The sequence below is a fragment of the Pimephales promelas genome, chromosome 10 (assembly GCF_988280905.1).
Source record: "Pimephales promelas chromosome 10, fPimPro1.hap1.1, whole genome shotgun sequence".
Taxonomy (NCBI): Eukaryota; Metazoa; Chordata; class Actinopteri; order Cypriniformes; family Leuciscidae; genus Pimephales; species Pimephales promelas.
Window position 1 is genome coordinate 16,521,656 of NC_142778.1, and position 18,559 is coordinate 16,540,214.

An 18,559-nucleotide genomic window follows, 5' to 3' on the forward strand; every position below is an offset into this window, starting at 1 on the left:
GATTTCAGCTCCACTCCTGGGGCGCAGGTGCTTTCGTCAGAATATGCGCTCTGATTTCATACGACGGGCACCTGCTCGCATGGCGGCGTTGGTATTAGCGTTCCCATGGCGTTTACACGCAGCTCGAAGTTCCCTGAATGGGAACGTCTCTGGTTACGTATGTAACCTTAGTTCCCTGAAGGGAACGAGACGCTGCGTGTCCATGCCATACTCCCAGCATGCCCGTGAGCGCTTGCTTCAGTCCTATCAGAAGCTGTTGCGCTTGTGTTTCGGGGGTGCTTTATAGTTTCCTGGTCGATACGTCACCCCGCCTATGACGTTACGTCTCGTCATTGGACAGATTTCATACGTGCTTCATGACTCATCACGCAGGGGCGTTCCCATGGCGTTTACACGCAGCGTCTCGTTCCCTTCAGGGAACTAAGGTTACATACGTAACCAGAGACGTTAATGATGACTTCTGTATTTGATTTACAGAATGTGTGTGCTATGAGCTGTGATTGGTCTATTATGGTGTCTGTCCAATAGTCATCATTAACTAAGCATTAATCTATTAATGACTTCATCATGTGTGTGGCCCCTCAACTAAAGTGGTGACTAGGTCACTGACCTAGACTAAGAACAAAGAAAACATCATGATCATGCGTAATAAATCATAATTCATGGTGATGTGCATATCTTAGTTAATGTTTTAATTAAGGTGTTGTTCATTCATAAAGTCATGAATGAAAAATGTTGAACTTGTGTTAGTTCCTGATGATTCATGAGAAATAATGCATGAATGAATGCATAATTCATGCATTAATTTATACATGAATTCATGATAATTCATGTACCCTTACCGTAAAGTGTTACCGCATCATCAATAAGTAAAGAAACTTGAGCATGAAACTTTTGCATGCCTGCGTTTATAGTAAACATTTGGCATTTAAAAAAGTTGATGAAAACTGGCTAAAAAACAAATCATTAACTGCAGTATAAAAGTTATTTGAAACCCTTAAAAACATTTGTAAAAGAACAATCAACAAATCCACTTAGGCAAGATAAAGATATTACCCGGTGACCAATACTCAACATGGTGTCAATATTAGTGTGCTACATCTTTTCTTTGCAGAGCGGAGATTCAATTTTTGATATAAAACTTCAGACCTGACCATTCTCTATGTTTTAGAGCAGATGGTTCAGCTTCCAAACACCTTACGCAGTCTGCCTTCCCTGGAACTTTGCGGTTCTTTATGAATCTCATCATGTGTTTCTCTACCGCATGGATTTCATTTTTGTTCCAGGGTGTCCTCTTGATGTGACCTGTAGGGGGAACAAGTAGGCCTACATCATATCTTATTTCACTAGTAAGAAATTGTTTCTTAAATTCTTAATCGGTCCAAGATGCAGATCCTTGAGATCAGCTCTAGACATTCATTGTTACAAATAATCTCAATCTTCTGTAGTTTTAATATTGAAATGCTTAAAAGAAATCATGATGTAAATAGAAACCTGATGCAAATGCAGAACATTTGAACCATTGTCACGGGTGACAAAATCGCTTGGCGATCGGAACCCTCCTCAGAGTCGCAAGTTCCCTAGGGGAACGGATTGTGTGCAACACACCACTGCAGTTCCGGGCGTGATGGAACCATGCCCGCACTGATTAGCGCTAATGCCCTGCAGGTGCGAGAGAGAGAGGAGCGGCACTCACACAGGTTTCCTGTTTGACGAGTCAAGATAAACAAGATAAAAGGAGACAGACAGGAGGGAGAAAAGGGCTCAGACGGGGGAAACACAGACGGGGAAGACACAGATGGAGGAGGCTCAGATGGAGGACCCACTGACAAGGAAGGGACAGGGGAAAGGGAGAGACGCCCATTTAAGCTTGCTGGATCAGAGTGATTGTTTGTAGGAAGCCTGCTGGGCTGAGCTATCGACTGGATCTGTGCTGGGAAAGGAAAGAGCAAAGATAAGTGAACTGATTTTAACTTATGAACATTTAAACCGCTTGAAGAGGATACAGTGAGTGTGGATCTGACTGTTGGAGGAGCTATGTGTTTCAGAGTGTGTGGAGGAGGAATTGAAAGTGAAACCCCATGTAAAGTGAGCACAACAAACAGAGCGAGGCCTCTGATCAACCCTATCGTGTGAGTGAATTGCAGTGCTTTTGCCTTATTGATACACATTGATTTATTGCTGTGGAATTGAAGTGAACACAAGTGTGCTGTGTCTTTGTTGAGAAGTGGCCCCCATCCATGCTTACACGTTCGTGGAAGGTTATTATATCTGCCCCCGTCAGAAGCCCAGAGTGATACAGTGAACTGAAGAGAGAGTACTGTGTACTGTGACTATCCTCACCTGTTCTACTTACTGTTTGAGCCCAGAAGTATACAGCAACGCTGATAAAGTAATCGTTTAACCCACTGTCTCCCTATTGTGAACTGAAGAGAGAGTACTGGGTACTGTGACTATCCTCACCTGTTCTACTTACTGTTTGAGCCCAGAAGTATACAGCAACGCTGATAAAGTAATCGTTTAACCCACTGTCGCCCTACTGTGAACTGAGGAGAGAATACTTTGTACTGTGAAGATCTCCACCTGTTCTACTTGCTGTTTGAGCCCAGAAGCATACAGCACCACTGGTAAAGTAACTTTATGACTCACTGTCCCCCTATTGTGAACTGAAGAGAGTGTACTGTGTACTGTGACTATCCTCACCTGTTCTACTTGCTGTTTGAGCCTAGAAGCATACAGCACCACTGGTAAAGTAACCTTATGACTCACTGTCTCCCTATTGTGAACTGAAGAGAGAGTACTGTGTACTGTGACTATCCTCACCTGTTCTACTTACTGTTTGAGCCCAGAAGTATACAGCAACGCTGATAAAGTAATCGTTTAACCCACTGTCTCCCTATTGTGAACTGAAGAGAGAGTACTGTGTACTGTGACTATCCTCACCTGTTCTACTTACTGTTTGAGCCCAGAAGTATACAGCAACGCTGATAAAGTAATCGTTTAACCCACTGTCGCCCTACTGTGAACTGAGGAGAGAATACTTTGTACTGTGAAGATCTCCACCTGTTCTACTTGCTGTTTGAGCCCAGAAGCATACAGCACCACTGGTAAAGTAACATTATGACTCACTGTCTCCCTATTGTGAACTGAAGAGAGAGTACTGTGTACTGTGAATGTCCTCACCTGTTCTACTTACTGTTTGAGCCCAGAAGTATACAGCAATGCTGATAAAGTAATCGTTTAACCCACTGTCGCCCTACTGTGAACTGAAGAGAGAGAGAGTACCCTGTACTGTGAAGAATCCTTACCTGCCATAGTCTGGAAGTCTGCAGCACCGCTGGGGGAAAAGTAAGCTTTTAATCCACTGCTTCATTACCGTGCACCAACGAGAATACCCTGTACTGTGAAGAATCCTTACCTGCCATACTTGCTGTATGGGTCTGGAAGTCTGCAGCACCGCTGGGGGAAAAGTAAGCTTTTAATCCACTGCTTCATTACTGTGCACCAACGAGAGTACCCTGTACTGTGAAGAATCCTTACCTGAGAAGTAAGCTGCAACCCCCTGCTCCATTATCATGCATTCATGAGAGTATTTTAAACCGTGAGAAACCCTTGGTTCAATAAAGATTGTTACTCCTTTGAAACTTATCTCTGTCTCTGTGGTCCTCTGTTGTGTGCCTGTGGTGTCGGCTCCTCACGGTGGTGACTCGGTTAGAGGGGGGGTGGTTGGTCACCCGAGCGTTCCTCCCCTCGACCTGTGACATCGAAAGTGGCGTAGTCGGCAGGGTACACACCGTGAGTTGTAGCGGCCACAGGTACGCGATGGTGGACGAAGAGGTACCCATGGTAGGGTGGGCTGTGGTCCCAAGGGACCTCGAAGTGAAGTAAGAGCGGCTCCGCCCTCGCCACCCCGACGACCTCAGTGGGATACCCGAGGACAGCCACTGGAGAGATATGGCAAATGGAATTGAGGAACGTCGGTTCTAGGGACTAGAACTGATTGGCAAGGGGGGATGTCACGGGTGACAAAATCGCTTGGCGATCGGAACCCTCCTCAGAGTCGCAAGTTCCCTAGGGGAACGGATTGTGTGCAACACACCACTGCAGTTCCGGGCGTGATGGAACCATGCCCGCACTGATTAGCGCTAATGCCCTGCAGGTGCGAGAGAGAGAGGAGCGGCACTCACACAGGTTTCCTGTTTGACGAGTCAAGATAAACAAGATAAAAGGAGACAGACAGGAGGGAGAAAAGGGCTCAGACGGGGGAAACACAGACGGGGAAGACACAGATGGAGGAGGCTCAGATGGAGGACCCACTGACAAGGAAGGGACAGGGGAAAGGGAGAGACGCCCATTTAAGCTTGCTGGATCAGAGTGATTGTTTGTAGGAAGCCTGCTGGGCTGAGCTATCGACTGGATCTGTGCTGGGAAAGGAAAGAGCAAAGATAAGTGAACTGATTTTAACTTATGAACATTTAAACCGCTTGAAGAGGATACAGTGAGTGTGGATCTGACTGTTGGAGGAGCTATGTGTTTCAGAGTGTGTGGAGGAGGAATTGAAAGTGAAACCCCATGTAAAGTGAGCACAACAAACAGAGCGAGGCCTCTGATCAACCCTATCGTGTGAGTGAATTGCAGTGCTTTTGCCTTATTGATACACATTGATTTATTGCTGTGGAATTGAAGTGAACACAAGTGTGCTGTGTCTTTGTTGAGAAGTGGCCCCCATCCATGCTTACACGTTCGTGGAAGGTTATTATATCTGCCCCCGTCAGAAGCCCAGAGTGATACAGTGAACTGAAGAGAGAGTACTGTGTACTGTGACTATCCTCACCTGTTCTACTTACTGTTTGAGCCCAGAAGTATACAGCAACGCTGATAAAGTAATCGTTTAACCCACTGTCTCCCTATTGTGAACTGAAGAGAGAGTACTGTGTACTGTGACTATCCTCACCTGTTCTACTTACTGTTTGAGCCCAGAAGTATACAGCAACGCTGATAAAGTAATCGTTTAACCCACTGTCGCCCTACTGTGAACTGAGGAGAGAATACTTTGTACTGTGAAGATCTCCACCTGTTCTATTTGCTGTTTGAGCCCAGAAGCATACAGCACCACTGGTAAAGTAACTTTATGACTCACTGTCCCCCTATTGTGAACTGAAGAGAGTGTACTGTGTACTGTGACTATCCTCACCTGTTCTACTTGCTGTTTGAGCCTAGAAGCATACAGCACCACTGGTAAAGTAACCTTATGACTCACTGTCTCCCTATTGTGAACTGAAGAGAGAGTACTGTGTACTGTGACTATCCTCACCTGTTCTACTTACTGTTTGAGCCCAGAAGTATACAGCAACGCTGATAAAGTAATCGTTTAACCCACTGTCTCCCTATTGTGAACTGAAGAGAGAGTACTGTGTACTGTGACTATCCTCACCTGTTCTACTTACTGTTTGAGCCCAGAAGTATACAGCAACGCTGATAAAGTAATCGTTTAACCCACTGTCGCCCTACTGTGAACTGAGGAGAGAATACTTTGTACTGTGAAGATCTCCACCTGTTCTACTTGCTGTTTGAGCCCAGAAGCATACAGCACCACTGGTAAAGTAACATTATGACTCACTGTCTCCCTATTGTGAACTGAAGAGAGAGTACTGTGTACTGTGAATGTCCTCACCTGTTCTACTTACTGTTTGAGCCCAGAAGTATACAGCAATGCTGATAAAGTAATCGTTTAACCCACTGTCGCCCTACTGTGAACTGAAGAGAGAGAGAGTACCCTGTACTGTGAAGAATCCTTACCTGCCATAGTCTGGAAGTCTGCAGCACCGCTGGGGGAAAAGTAAGCTTTTAATCCACTGCTTCATTACCGTGCACCAACGAGAATACCCTGTACTGTGAAGAATCCTTACCTGCCATACTTGCTGTATGGGTCTGGAAGTCTGCAGCACCGCTGGGGGAAAAGTAAGCTTTTAATCCACTGCTTCATTACTGTGCACCAACGAGAGTACCCTGTACTGTGAAGAATCCTTACCTGAGAAGTAAGCTGCAACCCCCTGCTCCATTATCATGCATTCATGAGAGTATTTTAAACCGTGAGAAACCCTTGGTTCAATAAAGATTGTTACTCCTTTGAAACTTATCTCTGTCTCTGTGGTCCTCTGTTGTGTGCCTGTGGTGTCGGCTCCTCACGGTGGTGACTCGGTTAGAGGGGGGGTGGTTGGTCACCCGAGCGTTCCTCCCCTCGACCTGTGACACCATCAATCAGTCGAAATCAACATACCTCTCTTTTTTTTGGACACTGGGTCTACTGGAAGTGTGCTGTCTTCACATTCAGTGTGCTGTGGTGATGTTACTGTAGTGCATTCTGGAAGTAAAAATGATGCAAGTCTGAGCATTAACACATCTTAATTAAATTAATAAAGCTACCCTACCCCTCATCTGTTATTTTTATCAGTGCTGTTTAAAGTGCAACCAACATAACTCAAGAACACAAAGTGCAATGTTTCTCAACTTCACCTACAAGAATTTAGACGTCTTAGACCATTTAAAACACCTGATTCAACTTATCAGCTTCTTAGTGTTTAATTAGGGAGTCATCTAAAATATTCTGGGAGGTGTGTCCTGAGGACTGGAATAAAAAGAGGATTTTGTAATCTTTTTTAATCAGTTTTTTAAAATTACTTCTAACCCATGGGGGATCATACTTATACCAAGTACTTGCAATGCACAGTAATACAATTACTTTCTCTGGTAACTAGTAGTGTAACTAATTACTAATAAAATTTCCGTAATATTAGTTGCCATCTTAAAGAGGCACAATTGCTACAAATTTTACAATCCAATGATCCCTATTCACATTTGTAATCATTGCATGCATGTGACGTCACTATTGCAGCAGCTAGCTTAGTCAGAATCTGGAAAAGTCTACATATGAAGAGTTCAGATGCAAAAGCCTCTAAATGCCATTTGAAATTTTCTTCTTTAATGATGATTTTTATCAAACTTGTATATTTAAGTTCAGTGATTTCACTTAAATAACAATTAATAGGTAATTATCATTGCCAATTAAGTGAAATCACTGAACTTAAATATACAAGTTTGATAAAAATCATCATTAAAGAAGAAAATTTCAAATGGCACTTAGAGGCTTTTGCATCTGAACTCTTCATATGTCTACGGTTGGAAAATATAGCCATTACTTTAATTTTGTCGGGACAAAAGGTGACCGAAACAACACTGTGTTTTTACTTCGAAAATTGTATTTGGGACCTCAGAATTACGTCATACTGCATTTTGACTGCATTCCAGTACCAAAACCAATATGGGCGTGTTAAGGAAAATAGCTAAACTGGTTGATAACACAAATCTGTATTTTGAGCAGAAAGATCATTTTAAAACACTGCATTTTCCAAATAGACCATATATACAGGAGTATTTTTTAGGTTTAAGTCTAGCGAATAAAGCCGCTCTCTCAATCTCAAATGGTGTTTTTTTTGACAAATATTACTACATAAATTATGCAATGATTATGCTAATTAGCTTATGGCCCCATTAAGCAACATACAGCAACTTTGAGCAGGCTTTAGAAGTTGGCAACAGTGTTTTGAGGTGAGTGCGGGCTCATGCGCAAATCACGAGGGAAAAGACTAAACTGACTACATGCACTTTCCAGAGTAGAAAGTGAGAAAAAGAATCTAAAGATGAACCACACATTTCAAACCAATTTGCCATCCCTAGAAACAACATAATTTAGAATTTAACTGGACATAAATTTGAACAAACTGGCTAAATAAAATTGTTACCTTTTGGATTGGAAGTAGACTCCTCTAAATCACTGTCCACTGTAACATTCTCTAAGGGTAGAAAACTAAAGGAGAGACCGAGTGCGTCCGAGAGGAGAGACCGAGTGCGTAACGAGAGGAGAGGAGAGCCTGAGTGCGTAACGAGAGGAGAGGAGAGCCTGAGTGCGTCCGAGAGGAGAGGAGAGCCCGAGTACGTAACGAGAGGAGAGGAGAGCCTGAGTGCGTAACGAGAGGAGAGGAGAGCCCGAGTGCGTAACGACAGGAGAGGAGAGCCCGAGTGCGTAACGAGAGTAGAGAGGCCGAGTGCGTCCGAGAGGAGAGGAGAGCCCGAGTGCGTAACGAGAGGAGAGGAGAGCCTGAGTGCGTCCGAGGGGAGAGGAGAGCCCGAGTGCGTAACGAGAGGAGAGGTGAGCCCGAGTGCGTAACGAGAGGAGAGGAGAGCCTGAGTGCGTCCGAGAGGAGAGGAGAGCCCGAGTACGTAACGAGAGGAGAGGAGAGCCCGAGTGCGTAACGAGAGGAGAGCCCGAGTACGTAACGAGAGGAGAGGAGAGCCCGAGTGCGTAACGAGAGGAGAGGAGAGCCCGAGTGCGTAACGAGAGGAGAGAGGCCGAGTGCGTCCGAGAGGAGGAGAGCCCGAGTGCGTAACGAGAGGAGAGGAGAGCCTGAGTGCGTAACGAGAGGAGAGCCTGAGTGCGTCCGAGAGGAGAGGAGAGCCCGAGTGCGTAACGAGAGGAGAGGAGAGCCCGAGTGCGTAATGAGAGGAGAGAGGCCGAGTGCGTCTGAGAGGAGAGCCTGAGTGCGTCCGAGAGGAGAGGAGAGCCCGAGTGCGTAACGAGAGGAGAGGAGAGCCCGAGTGCGTAACGAGAGGAGAGGAGAGCCTGAGTGCGTCCGAGAGGAGAGGAGAGCCCGAGTACGTAACGAGAGGAGAGGAGAGCCCGAGTGCGTAACGAGAGGAGAGGAGAGCCCGCGAGTACGTAACGAGAGGAGAGGAGAGCCCGAGTGCGTAACGAGAGGAGAGGAGAGCCCGAGTGCGTAACGAGAGGAGAGAGGCCGAGTGCGTAACGAGAGGAGAGGAGAGCCCGAGTGCGTAACGAGAGGAGAGGAGAGCCTGAGTGCGTCCGAGAGGAGAGGAGAGCCCGAGTGCGTAACGAGAGGAGAGGAGAGCCCGAGTGCGTAACGAGAGGAGAGAGGCCGAGTGCGTCCGAGAGGAGAGCCTGAGTGCGTCCGAGAGGAGAGGAGAGCCCGAGTGCGTAACGAGAGGAGAGGAGAGCCCAAGTGCGTAACGAGAGGAGAGGAGAGCCTGAGTGCGTCCGAGAGGAGAGCCCGAGTGCGTAACGAGAGGAGAGGAGAGCCTGAGTGCGTCCGAGAGGAGAGGAGAGCCCGAGTGCGTAACGAGAGGAGAGGAGAGCCTGAGTGCGTCCGAGAGGAGAGGAGAGCCTGAGTGCGTAACAAGAAGAGAGGAGAGCCTGAGTGCGTCCGAGAGGAGAGGAGAGCCCGAGTGCGTAACGAGAGGAGAGGAGAGCCTGAGTGCGTCCGAGAGGAGAGGAGAGCCCGAGTGCGTAACGAGAGGAGAGCCCGAGTGCGTCCGAGAGGAGAGGAGAGCCCGAGTGCGTAAAGAGAGGAGAGGAGAGCCCGAGTGCGTCAGAGAGGAGAGGAGAGCCCGAGTGCGTCCGAGAGGAGAGGAGAGCCCGAGTGCGTAACGAGAGGAGAGGAGAGCCCGAGTGCGTAACGAGAGGAGAGGAGAGCCTGAGTGCGTAACGAGAGGAGAGCCCGAGTGCGTAACGAGAGGAGAGGAGAGCCCGAGTGCGTAACGAGAGGAGAGCCTGAGTGCGTCCGAGAGGAGAGGAGAGCCCGAGTGCGTAACGAGAGGAGAGAAGAGCCCGAGTGTGTAACAAGAGGAGAGAGGCCGAGTGCGTCCGAGAGGAGAGCCTGAGTGCGTCCGAGAGGAGAGGAGAGCCCGAGTGCGTAACGAGAGGAGAGGAGAGCCTGAGTGCGTAACGAGAGGAGAGCCCGAGTGCGTAACGAGAGGAGAGCCCGAGTGCGTAACGAGAGGAAAGGAGAGCCTGAGTGCGTAACGAGAGGAGAGCCCGAGTGCGTAACGAGAGAAGAGGAGAGCCTGAGTGCGTCCGAGAGGAGAGGAGAGCCCGAGTGAGTAACGAGAGGAGAGCCCGAGTGCGTAACGAGAGGAGAGCCCGAGTGCGTAACGAGAGGAGAGCCCGAGTGAGTAACGAGAGGAGAGCCCGAGTGCGTAACGAGAAGAGAGGAGAGCCCGAGTGCGTAACGAGAGGAGAGCCCGAGTACGTAACGAGAGGAGAGGAGAGACCGAGTGCGTAATGAGAGGAGAGGAGAGCCCGAGTGCGTCCAAGAGGAGAGGAGATCCCGACTGCGTCCGAGAGGAGAGGAGAGCCCGAGTGCGTAACGAGAGGAGAGCCCGAGTGCGTAACGAGAGAGGAGAGCCTGAGTGCGTAACGAGAGGAGAGCCCGAGTGCGTAACGAGAGGAGAGCCCGAGTGCGTAACGAGAGGAGAGCCTGAGTGCGTAACGAGAGGAGAGCCCGAGTGCGTAACGAGAGGAGAGGCTATATCTGCAAAGACTGCCTTCGTAGAAAATGCAAATCGATCGTAAAATGTCTAACTAGCCTGACTAGTTGATGTGTACATTAGCAGGAATGTAGCACAATATGAATGTAAAAGCAGATATAATTAGCCTTTGTGAAAATACTACTAAAATCAGCAAATAATCGTGATTATCATTTTGGCCATAATCGTGCAGCCCTACCCAAAACCCTCTAACAATTTGTGTAAACCATTACAGAATTATAAAAAAACAAAACCAATATCTTTAAATTAATTAAGTTCAGATAAAGGATAAAAAGTAATGTAACAGTGTATAGTACCTTCTGGATCAATGATGATTTCATCAAGATTTTTCCCTTTAAAGTCTGCCAAGCGTCCTTTTTCGAGGGCCAGAAGAATTTTGCTCATTTTGGCCAGCTGAAGTGTCCCCTCAGGTAAGCGGTAAAACTGACGATGTATCCTAATATCATGGCCTAAGAAGTCAGCCAGCTGATCGAGCTCAGTGTTACTCAAATTTAAAACTTCAGAGAGGGTACCAATCTGTTTCCTCAACTTGGTGGAAGTTAGAGTTTGAGGATTCTTAGCATTGCATGCACCTGCAAATTCACGGATGCAGTCAGAGCCCCTGATAAAGGTCATTGCAGACGGACGTGCGAAGAGAAAAGGGTTCTCATTCAGTACTCCACACTTGCTGTGGTTTTTAATTAGCAGGCTGATTGACTCTTGCATTGAAGGAGTAACAAGCACTGGAACCTTTCTTCCTCTTTTGCCTCTGATCTCTATACGCTTGAAGTATTGACACAGTTTATTTTCCAACTCTGTGAGGGCCATGCTAATATCCGGATGAGCTTCTGATTGGTTGCTGGAGGTGTATGCGGACAATGGCATCTGTGACACTTCCCCTTCTCGCCAACGATTAAAAAGCATAACCTGAGTCAATATAACCTTGGCCAATTTTGACCAATGCTGAGATGATGGCTGTGTAGACAAAAGTTTGTGGTAAATTTTCTCTTGCTCATCAAGATAAACATGGAGACGTTTAACATCTTCAGTGAATGGGAGCAAATGTGGGCAGTTCCACTTGGCTTCTTCCATTGTTCGCCGCGCTGTTGAAGAGATGTACTCAGGCCATCGGGTTCGATACAGTTGTTGGAAGCTATTTGCAAATTCTGCACTTTCTTTGTCTCCATTGATGGTAGAATGGCTCTCAATAAGCATTGCGATTTTGTTCAGACTATGCCCAAGTTTCACAGCAACACTTGCCTTCTCATATATATTGGTCTCTTCAATGTATCCAGCTGTTCTTTTTACTGCACTAACGGCATGCATAAAGTTTGTGGGATGTATGAGCTCTTTGATAGATGTAAGGCGTGTTACCTCTCTAGTACATATAAGGAGTCTTCCAAGCTCTCTCATCTTTTGACGGATGTATTCATGCATTTTAAAGGGTTAGTTCACCCAAAAATGAAAATTAAGTCATTAATTACTCACCCCCATGCTGTACCAACCCCATAAGACCTTCGTTCGTCTTCGGAACACAAATGAAGATATTTTTGATTAAATTTGAGAGCTGTATACCTACCACATTGGCTCCTAAGGGACTGCCTCTTGACGGCCCAGAAAGTCAATGAAGAAAATGTTTAAATATCCCAAGTGACTACCGTGGCTCAACTATATGTTTATCAAGCGACGCGAATACTTTTTGTGCGAAAAAACAAACAAAAATAACGAGTTTATTCGACTATTTCTTTTCTTCCTTGTAGGCCAGAACGAGAATTCCTTAGATTTCCATGACGCATGCGCGAGATTTGCGATCTGCTTACACCAGCTTACACTACTTCAGATCGCAATTCTTGCGCATGCGTCGTGGAAATCTATAAGGAAGTCTCGTTCTGGCCTACAAGGAAGAAAAGAAATAGTCGAATAAACTCGTTATTTTTGTTTGTTTTTTCAGAAATATCTTCATTTGTGTTCCGAAGACGAACGAAGGTCTTAAGGGGTTGGTACAGCATGGGGGTGAGTAATTAATGACTTAATTTTCATTTTTGGGTGAACTAACCCTTAACTCTTGATCCGTATTTATTGTAAAGATGCTTCCCCAGCTCTAATATGCACCAGTCATTTCTAGCTTCAAGTGCCACTTGGTCTTGATTCATGGCATTTAGCAGCTTCCAAACACCATGATTTACTCCTGGTGGGGGAGGCTGTGCAAAGCTGCAAAGAGCCTGCACACGGGTTTTACCAGGTTTTGGTTTCACCTCAGAAGGCTTGAATTTGCAAATTTTAAAATGTCGCCACAGGGTTTTCTTTAAGAACAGTCCTTGGGAGTAAATGCGATGCAAAAATTTCTCTCCATCCAAAGTCTTTTTAGGCAGTTTCCGTGGAATCATCTGTCCTGAGCCTGTGTTAACAACAGTAGAATTGTAAGCAAAGTTGGCTTTGTTGCGCAAATACTCAAGCTGCATTCGCCTTTCTTTGGAGCCCTTTGGATGACTTAGAGCCTTTGCTACCTCTATTTCATTCATATGCTTGCGCTCTAGGTGTCTAGCAATTTTCGTAAAAGGACGGTCACAAAAAAAGCAATGTTGTCTCTTACTATACATTCTCAGTCCATCCCTCTTTTTAAGGATAGCTGGAATAAACACTGAACTTGTACTGTCAGGAACTGAGGTTGCGCCATGGCTCTGGAGGCTCCCTAAGTCACAGCTGCTTTGAGGATTGTAGTTGGTGCTTCTGTTCTCAGCTGAAGTGCACTGGACTGGCAAAGTGTGGAGCTTTCTTTTACCTTTCGGTGAAACAGTAAGGCTTGCGCTACTATCTGAATCGCTACTCTCTTGTGATGTGTCCGGAATGTACTCTTCCTCACTGACTTCAGATAAATCTTCGCTCGAATCAAAAACAAAAAATCAGTGCTCAGCAATCTTCCTTCTAGCCTTGAAAGACAATAACCATTTAGTTCAGTTAATCCTCTGTCATAGAATAATAAATAAATAATAAAATAAACACTTACTATGGTGTTTTTTGCTCTTTTGATTGTTGTGGTACAAGTGGAACGTTGTTCACTCGTTGCAAACGTTGTATGTTTCAGTCTGATGTCATCTTGAATGTCTGTACTCTCATCTACACTGGAATTATCAGAGTAATTATCAGAGTCCTCATGAGTTGCAGGTCTCATCTAAGAAAGACAAAACAGGCAAACGTCAGAATGACAAGTATTCAAATAAACGAGATAAAATATATGCTTATAGGACTGTTTATCACAATGAAAAAAATATGCAGCTTTACAAAAAAAAATGCTTTTGAAGTATGAGGCAATTAAAGAGAAATGGTAGTAGCAATGAAAAATAAATACCCGTTTATAAGATGTCATCATCATTTTAGAACACAAAATGTCGTCTTCACTGTCTGAGTAATCAACCAAAGACTGTTAAGAAAAAAAAAAAGAAATAAAGTGAAAACTTGTCCTTACAGTTTAGGGCAAAATGTTGAAGACTTTCTTGAAGCAAAATAAAATATTATTAAACAATTTCAAAAATAAATCATGGTCATGTATTTGACAAGTACCTAACTTAGGATAACATAAGTAGCTAACAGGACCCTCCAGTTTAGGGTCCTGATCATCATGTCATGGTTTATTTACCAACAATGACAAACTTACTTTACATTATGCTTACTAAAATGCCACAGTTAAATATGTACCTCAACAGTGTGTCGTGAAACGCCAACAGTTGTTCCAGAATCCCCAGAGCAGTTCTTTATGGTCACCATGTCTTCATCATCATTGCTGCATGTAGCCTATAACAAAAGAGTTACAAAAATTAGTTATAATGGGCTATATGCACGCATAAGTTCCGCATTTGACGCAAGGATGCTCGTCCATTTCCGGTTGTGGAGATTAAAGCGGAGGAAAACCGAGGAAAACGGGATTATGGCAGAGTCTTCAAAATTTACTGTCCTCCCGTCTTTGAAACGAAACGTACATTTAGATGTAATTTTATATATAGTCTTGTTTATTTAATATAATTTTAAAAAGAAGCATAAACACAACGAGGGGTGTCTGTTTTATCTGTTTTTGTGACTAACGTTTCTTTAGTATAACCATGGAGTATAAAATTCAATATAAATTCTCGGAATTGCATTGGACTCTACGATCGGCGGAAGTTATCGAGCATCCTTAATCCTTCACCGGAAATACCGCCGTGCATAGAGCCCATTGATTACTTACAAGACAAGGTCCCCACTACGCTAAACCTGTAGGAAGTGTGTGCATTTATGGGGGTTATATGGCATTCCTGACACACTACAGGTCCCCACTACGTACAATACATTAGAAACAGTGTGTAAGAGTCGAGACCAAATATAATAGACGGAAAGACTGATAGAGAGAGAGACGGACAGAATGATAGAGAGACAGACAGACTGATAGAGAGAGACGGACAGACTGATAGAGAGACGGACAGACTGTTAGAGAGAGAGAGAGTTAGATAGAGACATATTGAATATATGAAGAGTTCAGATGCAAAAGCCTCTAAGTGCCATTTGAAATTTTCTTCTAGAATGATCATTTTTATCAAGCTTGTATATTTAAGTTCAGTAATTTCACTTAAATGGCAATGATAATTACCTATTAATTGTTATTTAAGTGAAATTACTGAACTTAAATATACAAGTTTGATTAAAATCATCATTAAAGAAGAAAATTTCAAATGGCATTTAGAGGCTTTTGCATCTGAACTCTTCATATGTACCTCAACAGTGTGTCGTGAAACGCCAACAGTTGTTCCAGAATCCCCAGAGCAGTTCTTTATGGTCACCATGTCTTCATCATTGCTGCATGTAGCCTATAATAAAAGAGTTACAAAAATTAGTTATAATTGATTACTTACAAGACAAGGTCCCCACTACGCTAAACCTGTAGGAAGTGTGTGCATTTATGGGGGTTATATGGCATTCCTGACACACTACAGGTCCCCACTACGTACAATACATTAGAAACAGTGTGTAAGAGTCGAGACTAAATATAATAGACTGATAGAGAGATGAGACGGACTGACTGATATAGAGACGGACAGACTGATAGAGAGAGAGACGGACAGACTGATAGACAGACGGACAGACTGAACGTTTTATAATATATATATATATATCTTTTTTTAAGTATCGATACAAGTGGTTGAAATATTGATAAACTATTGTGGAAAAATATAGCGTTAGTTAGCTGTATCGATATTTTAGCACAGCCCTACTGATAGATAGATGGATGGATAGACAGAGACAGACAAATAACTGTACAAAGAAGAAAAGTAGCCAAATTTTGTCAAACCTTTCTCCAAGGCCAGTCACTTCCTCCATAGTCATATGAGATTTCTTCTCCAGGAGTTATGTCTTTTGCTGCAAAAAGGCACAAATGTGGCTTTCCCTCGACAATAACCTTTTTCATCATGCAGTTTGGGTTCACATCATCATTCACGAGCCGGCCTAGAGTGGTGTTCTCATGAGCTGCATCAATGCTTAGAAAAAAAAACATGAAATATGAAGGTTTAGCCTAACCTAACAAACCATAACAAGACCCAAATTAGGACATTATAACAAAGAAAAAAACATTTTTTTTTATTCATGTAAATTAAAAAAATTGGTAACACTTTATTTGAAGGGGTGTGCATAAGACTGACATGACACTGTCATAAACATGACATAACATCTGTCATGAACATGAAGGAGTCTTTATGAATGTTTATGACTTTTGCCATTAGGTGTCATTCGGTAAATTATGACACTTTTAATGCAAAGTTGACCTTGTTTAAATTGTCTTTGTTATGACAACTTGACATTAACCAAGAAATCATAACCTGTCAACCTGACATCTTTATAACTAGTCCAACGTGTTCCACTTTACTTGAGGTAAGGGGAAATATTAATGACACTGTTGTTTGACAGCATTTGACAGTGTAATAACCCTTAATGACATCTTTATAACTAGTACAGTGTGTTTCACTTTACTTGAGGACAAGTAAAATATTCATGACAGTTATAATGGTGTCATGACGGCCAAAGTCAAAACCAACCACATATGACAGGGTAATGTAAACGCAAAGCTAAATAACTTCTTTAAATTTGATAATTAGACCTGTTATGACATATGTGACAGGTTATGATTTCTTGGTTAATGTCAAGTTGTCATAATCAAGACATTTTTTGTCGTTGTTAATGTCAAGTTGTCATAACAAAGACATTTTAAACAATGTCAACTTTGCATTAAAAGCGTCAATTTACCGAATGACACTTAATGACAGTCATAAACATTCATAAAGACTCCTTCATGTTCATGACAGGTGTTATGTCATGTTTATGACAGTGTCATGTCAGTCTTATGCACACCCCTTCAAGTAAAGTGTTACCAAAAAATTAAACTATTTTAAAAACCTACCACCACTTCTTGTTTTGCCAGTTGAAGTCAAACATATACACAGTATTCTGATTGACCTCTCTTCTGCGTTCAGATTCGATTAAAGCAATCATTTCCCCCCTATATTCAACAATAAAATCTCCTTTATTAAAAGGGGCCAATGCAAACACTCCACGACCTGAAAAAAGGGTAAAAAAATGTTAATACAATCCATTCTATACATTTAAAGAACTAGTTCACTTTAAAAAAAAAAAAAAAAAAAAAAAAAAAACTTTAGCTGATAATTTACTCACCCCCATGTCATCCAAGATGGCCTTGTCTTTCTTTCTTCAGTCGAAAAAGAAATTAAAGGAGAACTCCGGTGAACAATGAACCTTTGGTCTAATAAAACATCGGTACCTAGTCAATCGTTCTCTGCTGGCCGCCGCTCATCAGGCTGTGAGGTCTCTGGCTGCCCAAGTATCTGATCTGTCTGCTCGTTTACTTCACCAGGATTCTTCCTCTTTCCCGAACCGTCAACTGCTTCCAGAGCCACGAATAAACAATCCTTCCGGTTATGCTGGTGAGCCAACTCAATGCAGAGCCTTTCTCATTCAATGTGAGATTGTCTTTTCTCTTCAGCCTCAGACGTACGCGGAGGACCGGGCTCGCATTGCATATGTTCTCTCTCTCCTCACGGGACGCGCATGGGAGTGGGGAACGTCTGTTTGGGAGACACAATCTGCATGCTGTCGCAAGTATCAGTCTTTTAAGGATGAGATGATTAAAGTCTTCGATAGGTCCGTCTTCGGCAGTGAGGCTTCTCGTCTTCTGGCTGTTTTACGCCAGGGTAAAAGGTCTGTGGCTGACTTTGCTATAGAGTTCCGGACACTAGCGACTACGAGTGAGTGGAATGAACCTGCACAGATCGCACGCTTTCTGGAGGGATTGAATTTAGACCTTAAGGAGGAGATTTACGCACGGGGGGCACCTTCTCAGCTCGATCAGCTTATCGACCTGGCCATTCGCCTGGACAAGTGTTTCGAGCAGAGGCGACGTGTTCGTTCTCCCTTTACCACGACTAGCGACACCTGTCCTTCTGTTACTGCCTCCGTACTGACCCAGCCTGATGCTGAGCCCATGCAGGTTGGGTGTGTGCGCATTTCTTCAGAGGAGCGTCAGCGGTGCATAGTTAACCGCCTCTGTCTTTACTGTGGTACGGCTGGTCACTTTGTTTCATCCTGCAGTTTAAAAGCCAGAGCTCGCCAGTAGACAGAGGAGTACTGGTGAGCGCGTCTGTCATCTCCTCGTCGCCCAGGTCACGTACCACAATCTCAGCTGTGCTCCGTCTGGCTGGTCTCTCAGCTACTGCCCTTGCCCTCATCGACTCGGGTGCTGAGGGGAATTTTATCGATGAGAAGTGGGCTCGTGAACACAAGATTACCTTGATCGACTTGACTGAGGCTGCCTCTGTCTTTTCCCTGGATGGCAGAGAGCTCTCTTCTGTTCGTCGCGTCACCAGTCCGGTTAGTCTCACTGTTTCCGGCAATCACCAAGAGACTATTTCTTTTTTTGTTTTCTCAGTCTCCCTTTACCCCCATTGTTTTAGGTCATCCCTGGCTTATTCAGCACAATCCACAGATTGACTGGGTTAAGGGGTCGATTCATTTATGGAAATTATCTTGTCATGTAAATTGTCTTGTGTCTGCTGTTTCTCCCTTGTCTTCTGTCTCTGTGTTTCAGGAGGAGCCTGACGATTTGTCTGGTGTCCCGGAGGAGTACCATGATCTGCGGGCG

The 18,559-nt window shown here is 44.2% G+C and overlaps 2 protein-coding genes and 1 long non-coding RNA gene across 3 annotated transcripts; all 3 read right to left on the bottom strand.

Moving 5' to 3' along the window:
• Positions 1-597: 597 nt before the first annotated feature.
• LOC148977365 (uncharacterized) lies at positions 598-11,963 on the bottom strand. Its single transcript, XM_089116606.1, has 8 exons — positions 10,698-11,963; positions 7,803-7,853; positions 6,281-6,364; positions 4,239-4,424; positions 3,795-3,944; positions 1,748-1,933; positions 1,202-1,305; positions 598-615 (listed from the first exon to the last, which is right to left on the bottom strand). The coding sequence occupies exons 1-8, from the start codon at positions 11,815-11,817 to the stop codon at positions 598-600; spliced, it is 1,899 nt and encodes a 632-aa protein (XP_088972732.1). The 5' UTR covers positions 11,818-11,963.
• Positions 11,964-13,427: 1,464 nt separating this feature from the next.
• LOC148977366 (uncharacterized) lies at positions 13,428-14,174 on the bottom strand. Its single transcript, XR_016169891.1, has 3 exons — positions 14,077-14,174; positions 13,730-13,801; positions 13,428-13,552 (listed from the first exon to the last, which is right to left on the bottom strand). It is a non-coding gene; the product is annotated as an uncharacterized LOC148977366 (long non-coding RNA).
• Positions 14,175-15,694: 1,520 nt separating this feature from the next.
• On the bottom strand, positions 15,695-17,441 carry LOC148977367 (N-lysine methyltransferase KMT5A-A-like). Its single transcript, XM_089116607.1, has 3 exons — positions 17,417-17,441; positions 16,805-16,961; positions 15,695-15,887 (listed from the first exon to the last, which is right to left on the bottom strand). The coding sequence occupies exons 1-3, from the start codon at positions 17,439-17,441 to the stop codon at positions 15,695-15,697; spliced, it is 375 nt and encodes a 124-aa protein (XP_088972733.1).
• Between the last annotated feature and the right edge of the window lie 1,118 nt (positions 17,442-18,559).

Bases quoted from the DNA above. Each gene is read 5' to 3' on its own strand.
- LOC148977365 (XM_089116606.1), bottom strand. From the start codon at position 11,817: ATGCATGAATACATCCGTCAAAAGATGAGAGAGCTTGGAAGACTCCTT. The intron at 7,854-10,697 runs GTACTATACACT...TTCTACCCTTAG, and splicing joins AATCATCATTGATCCAGAAG to AGAATGTTACAGTGGACAGT. The intron at 6,365-7,802 runs GTAACAATTTTA...TTTTACTTCCAG, and splicing joins GTCTACTTCCAATCCAAAAG to AATGCACTACAGTAACATCA.
- LOC148977367 (XM_089116607.1), bottom strand. From the start codon at position 17,441: ATGCAATGCGAGCCCGGTCCTCCGC. The intron at 16,962-17,416 runs GTACGTCTGAGG...CCCTTTTTTCAG, and splicing joins ATGCGAGCCCGGTCCTCCGC to GTCGTGGAGTGTTTGCATTG. The intron at 15,888-16,804 runs GTAGGTTTTTAA...TTTTTTTCTAAG, and splicing joins TGGCAAAACAAGAAGTGGTG to CATTGATGCAGCTCATGAGA.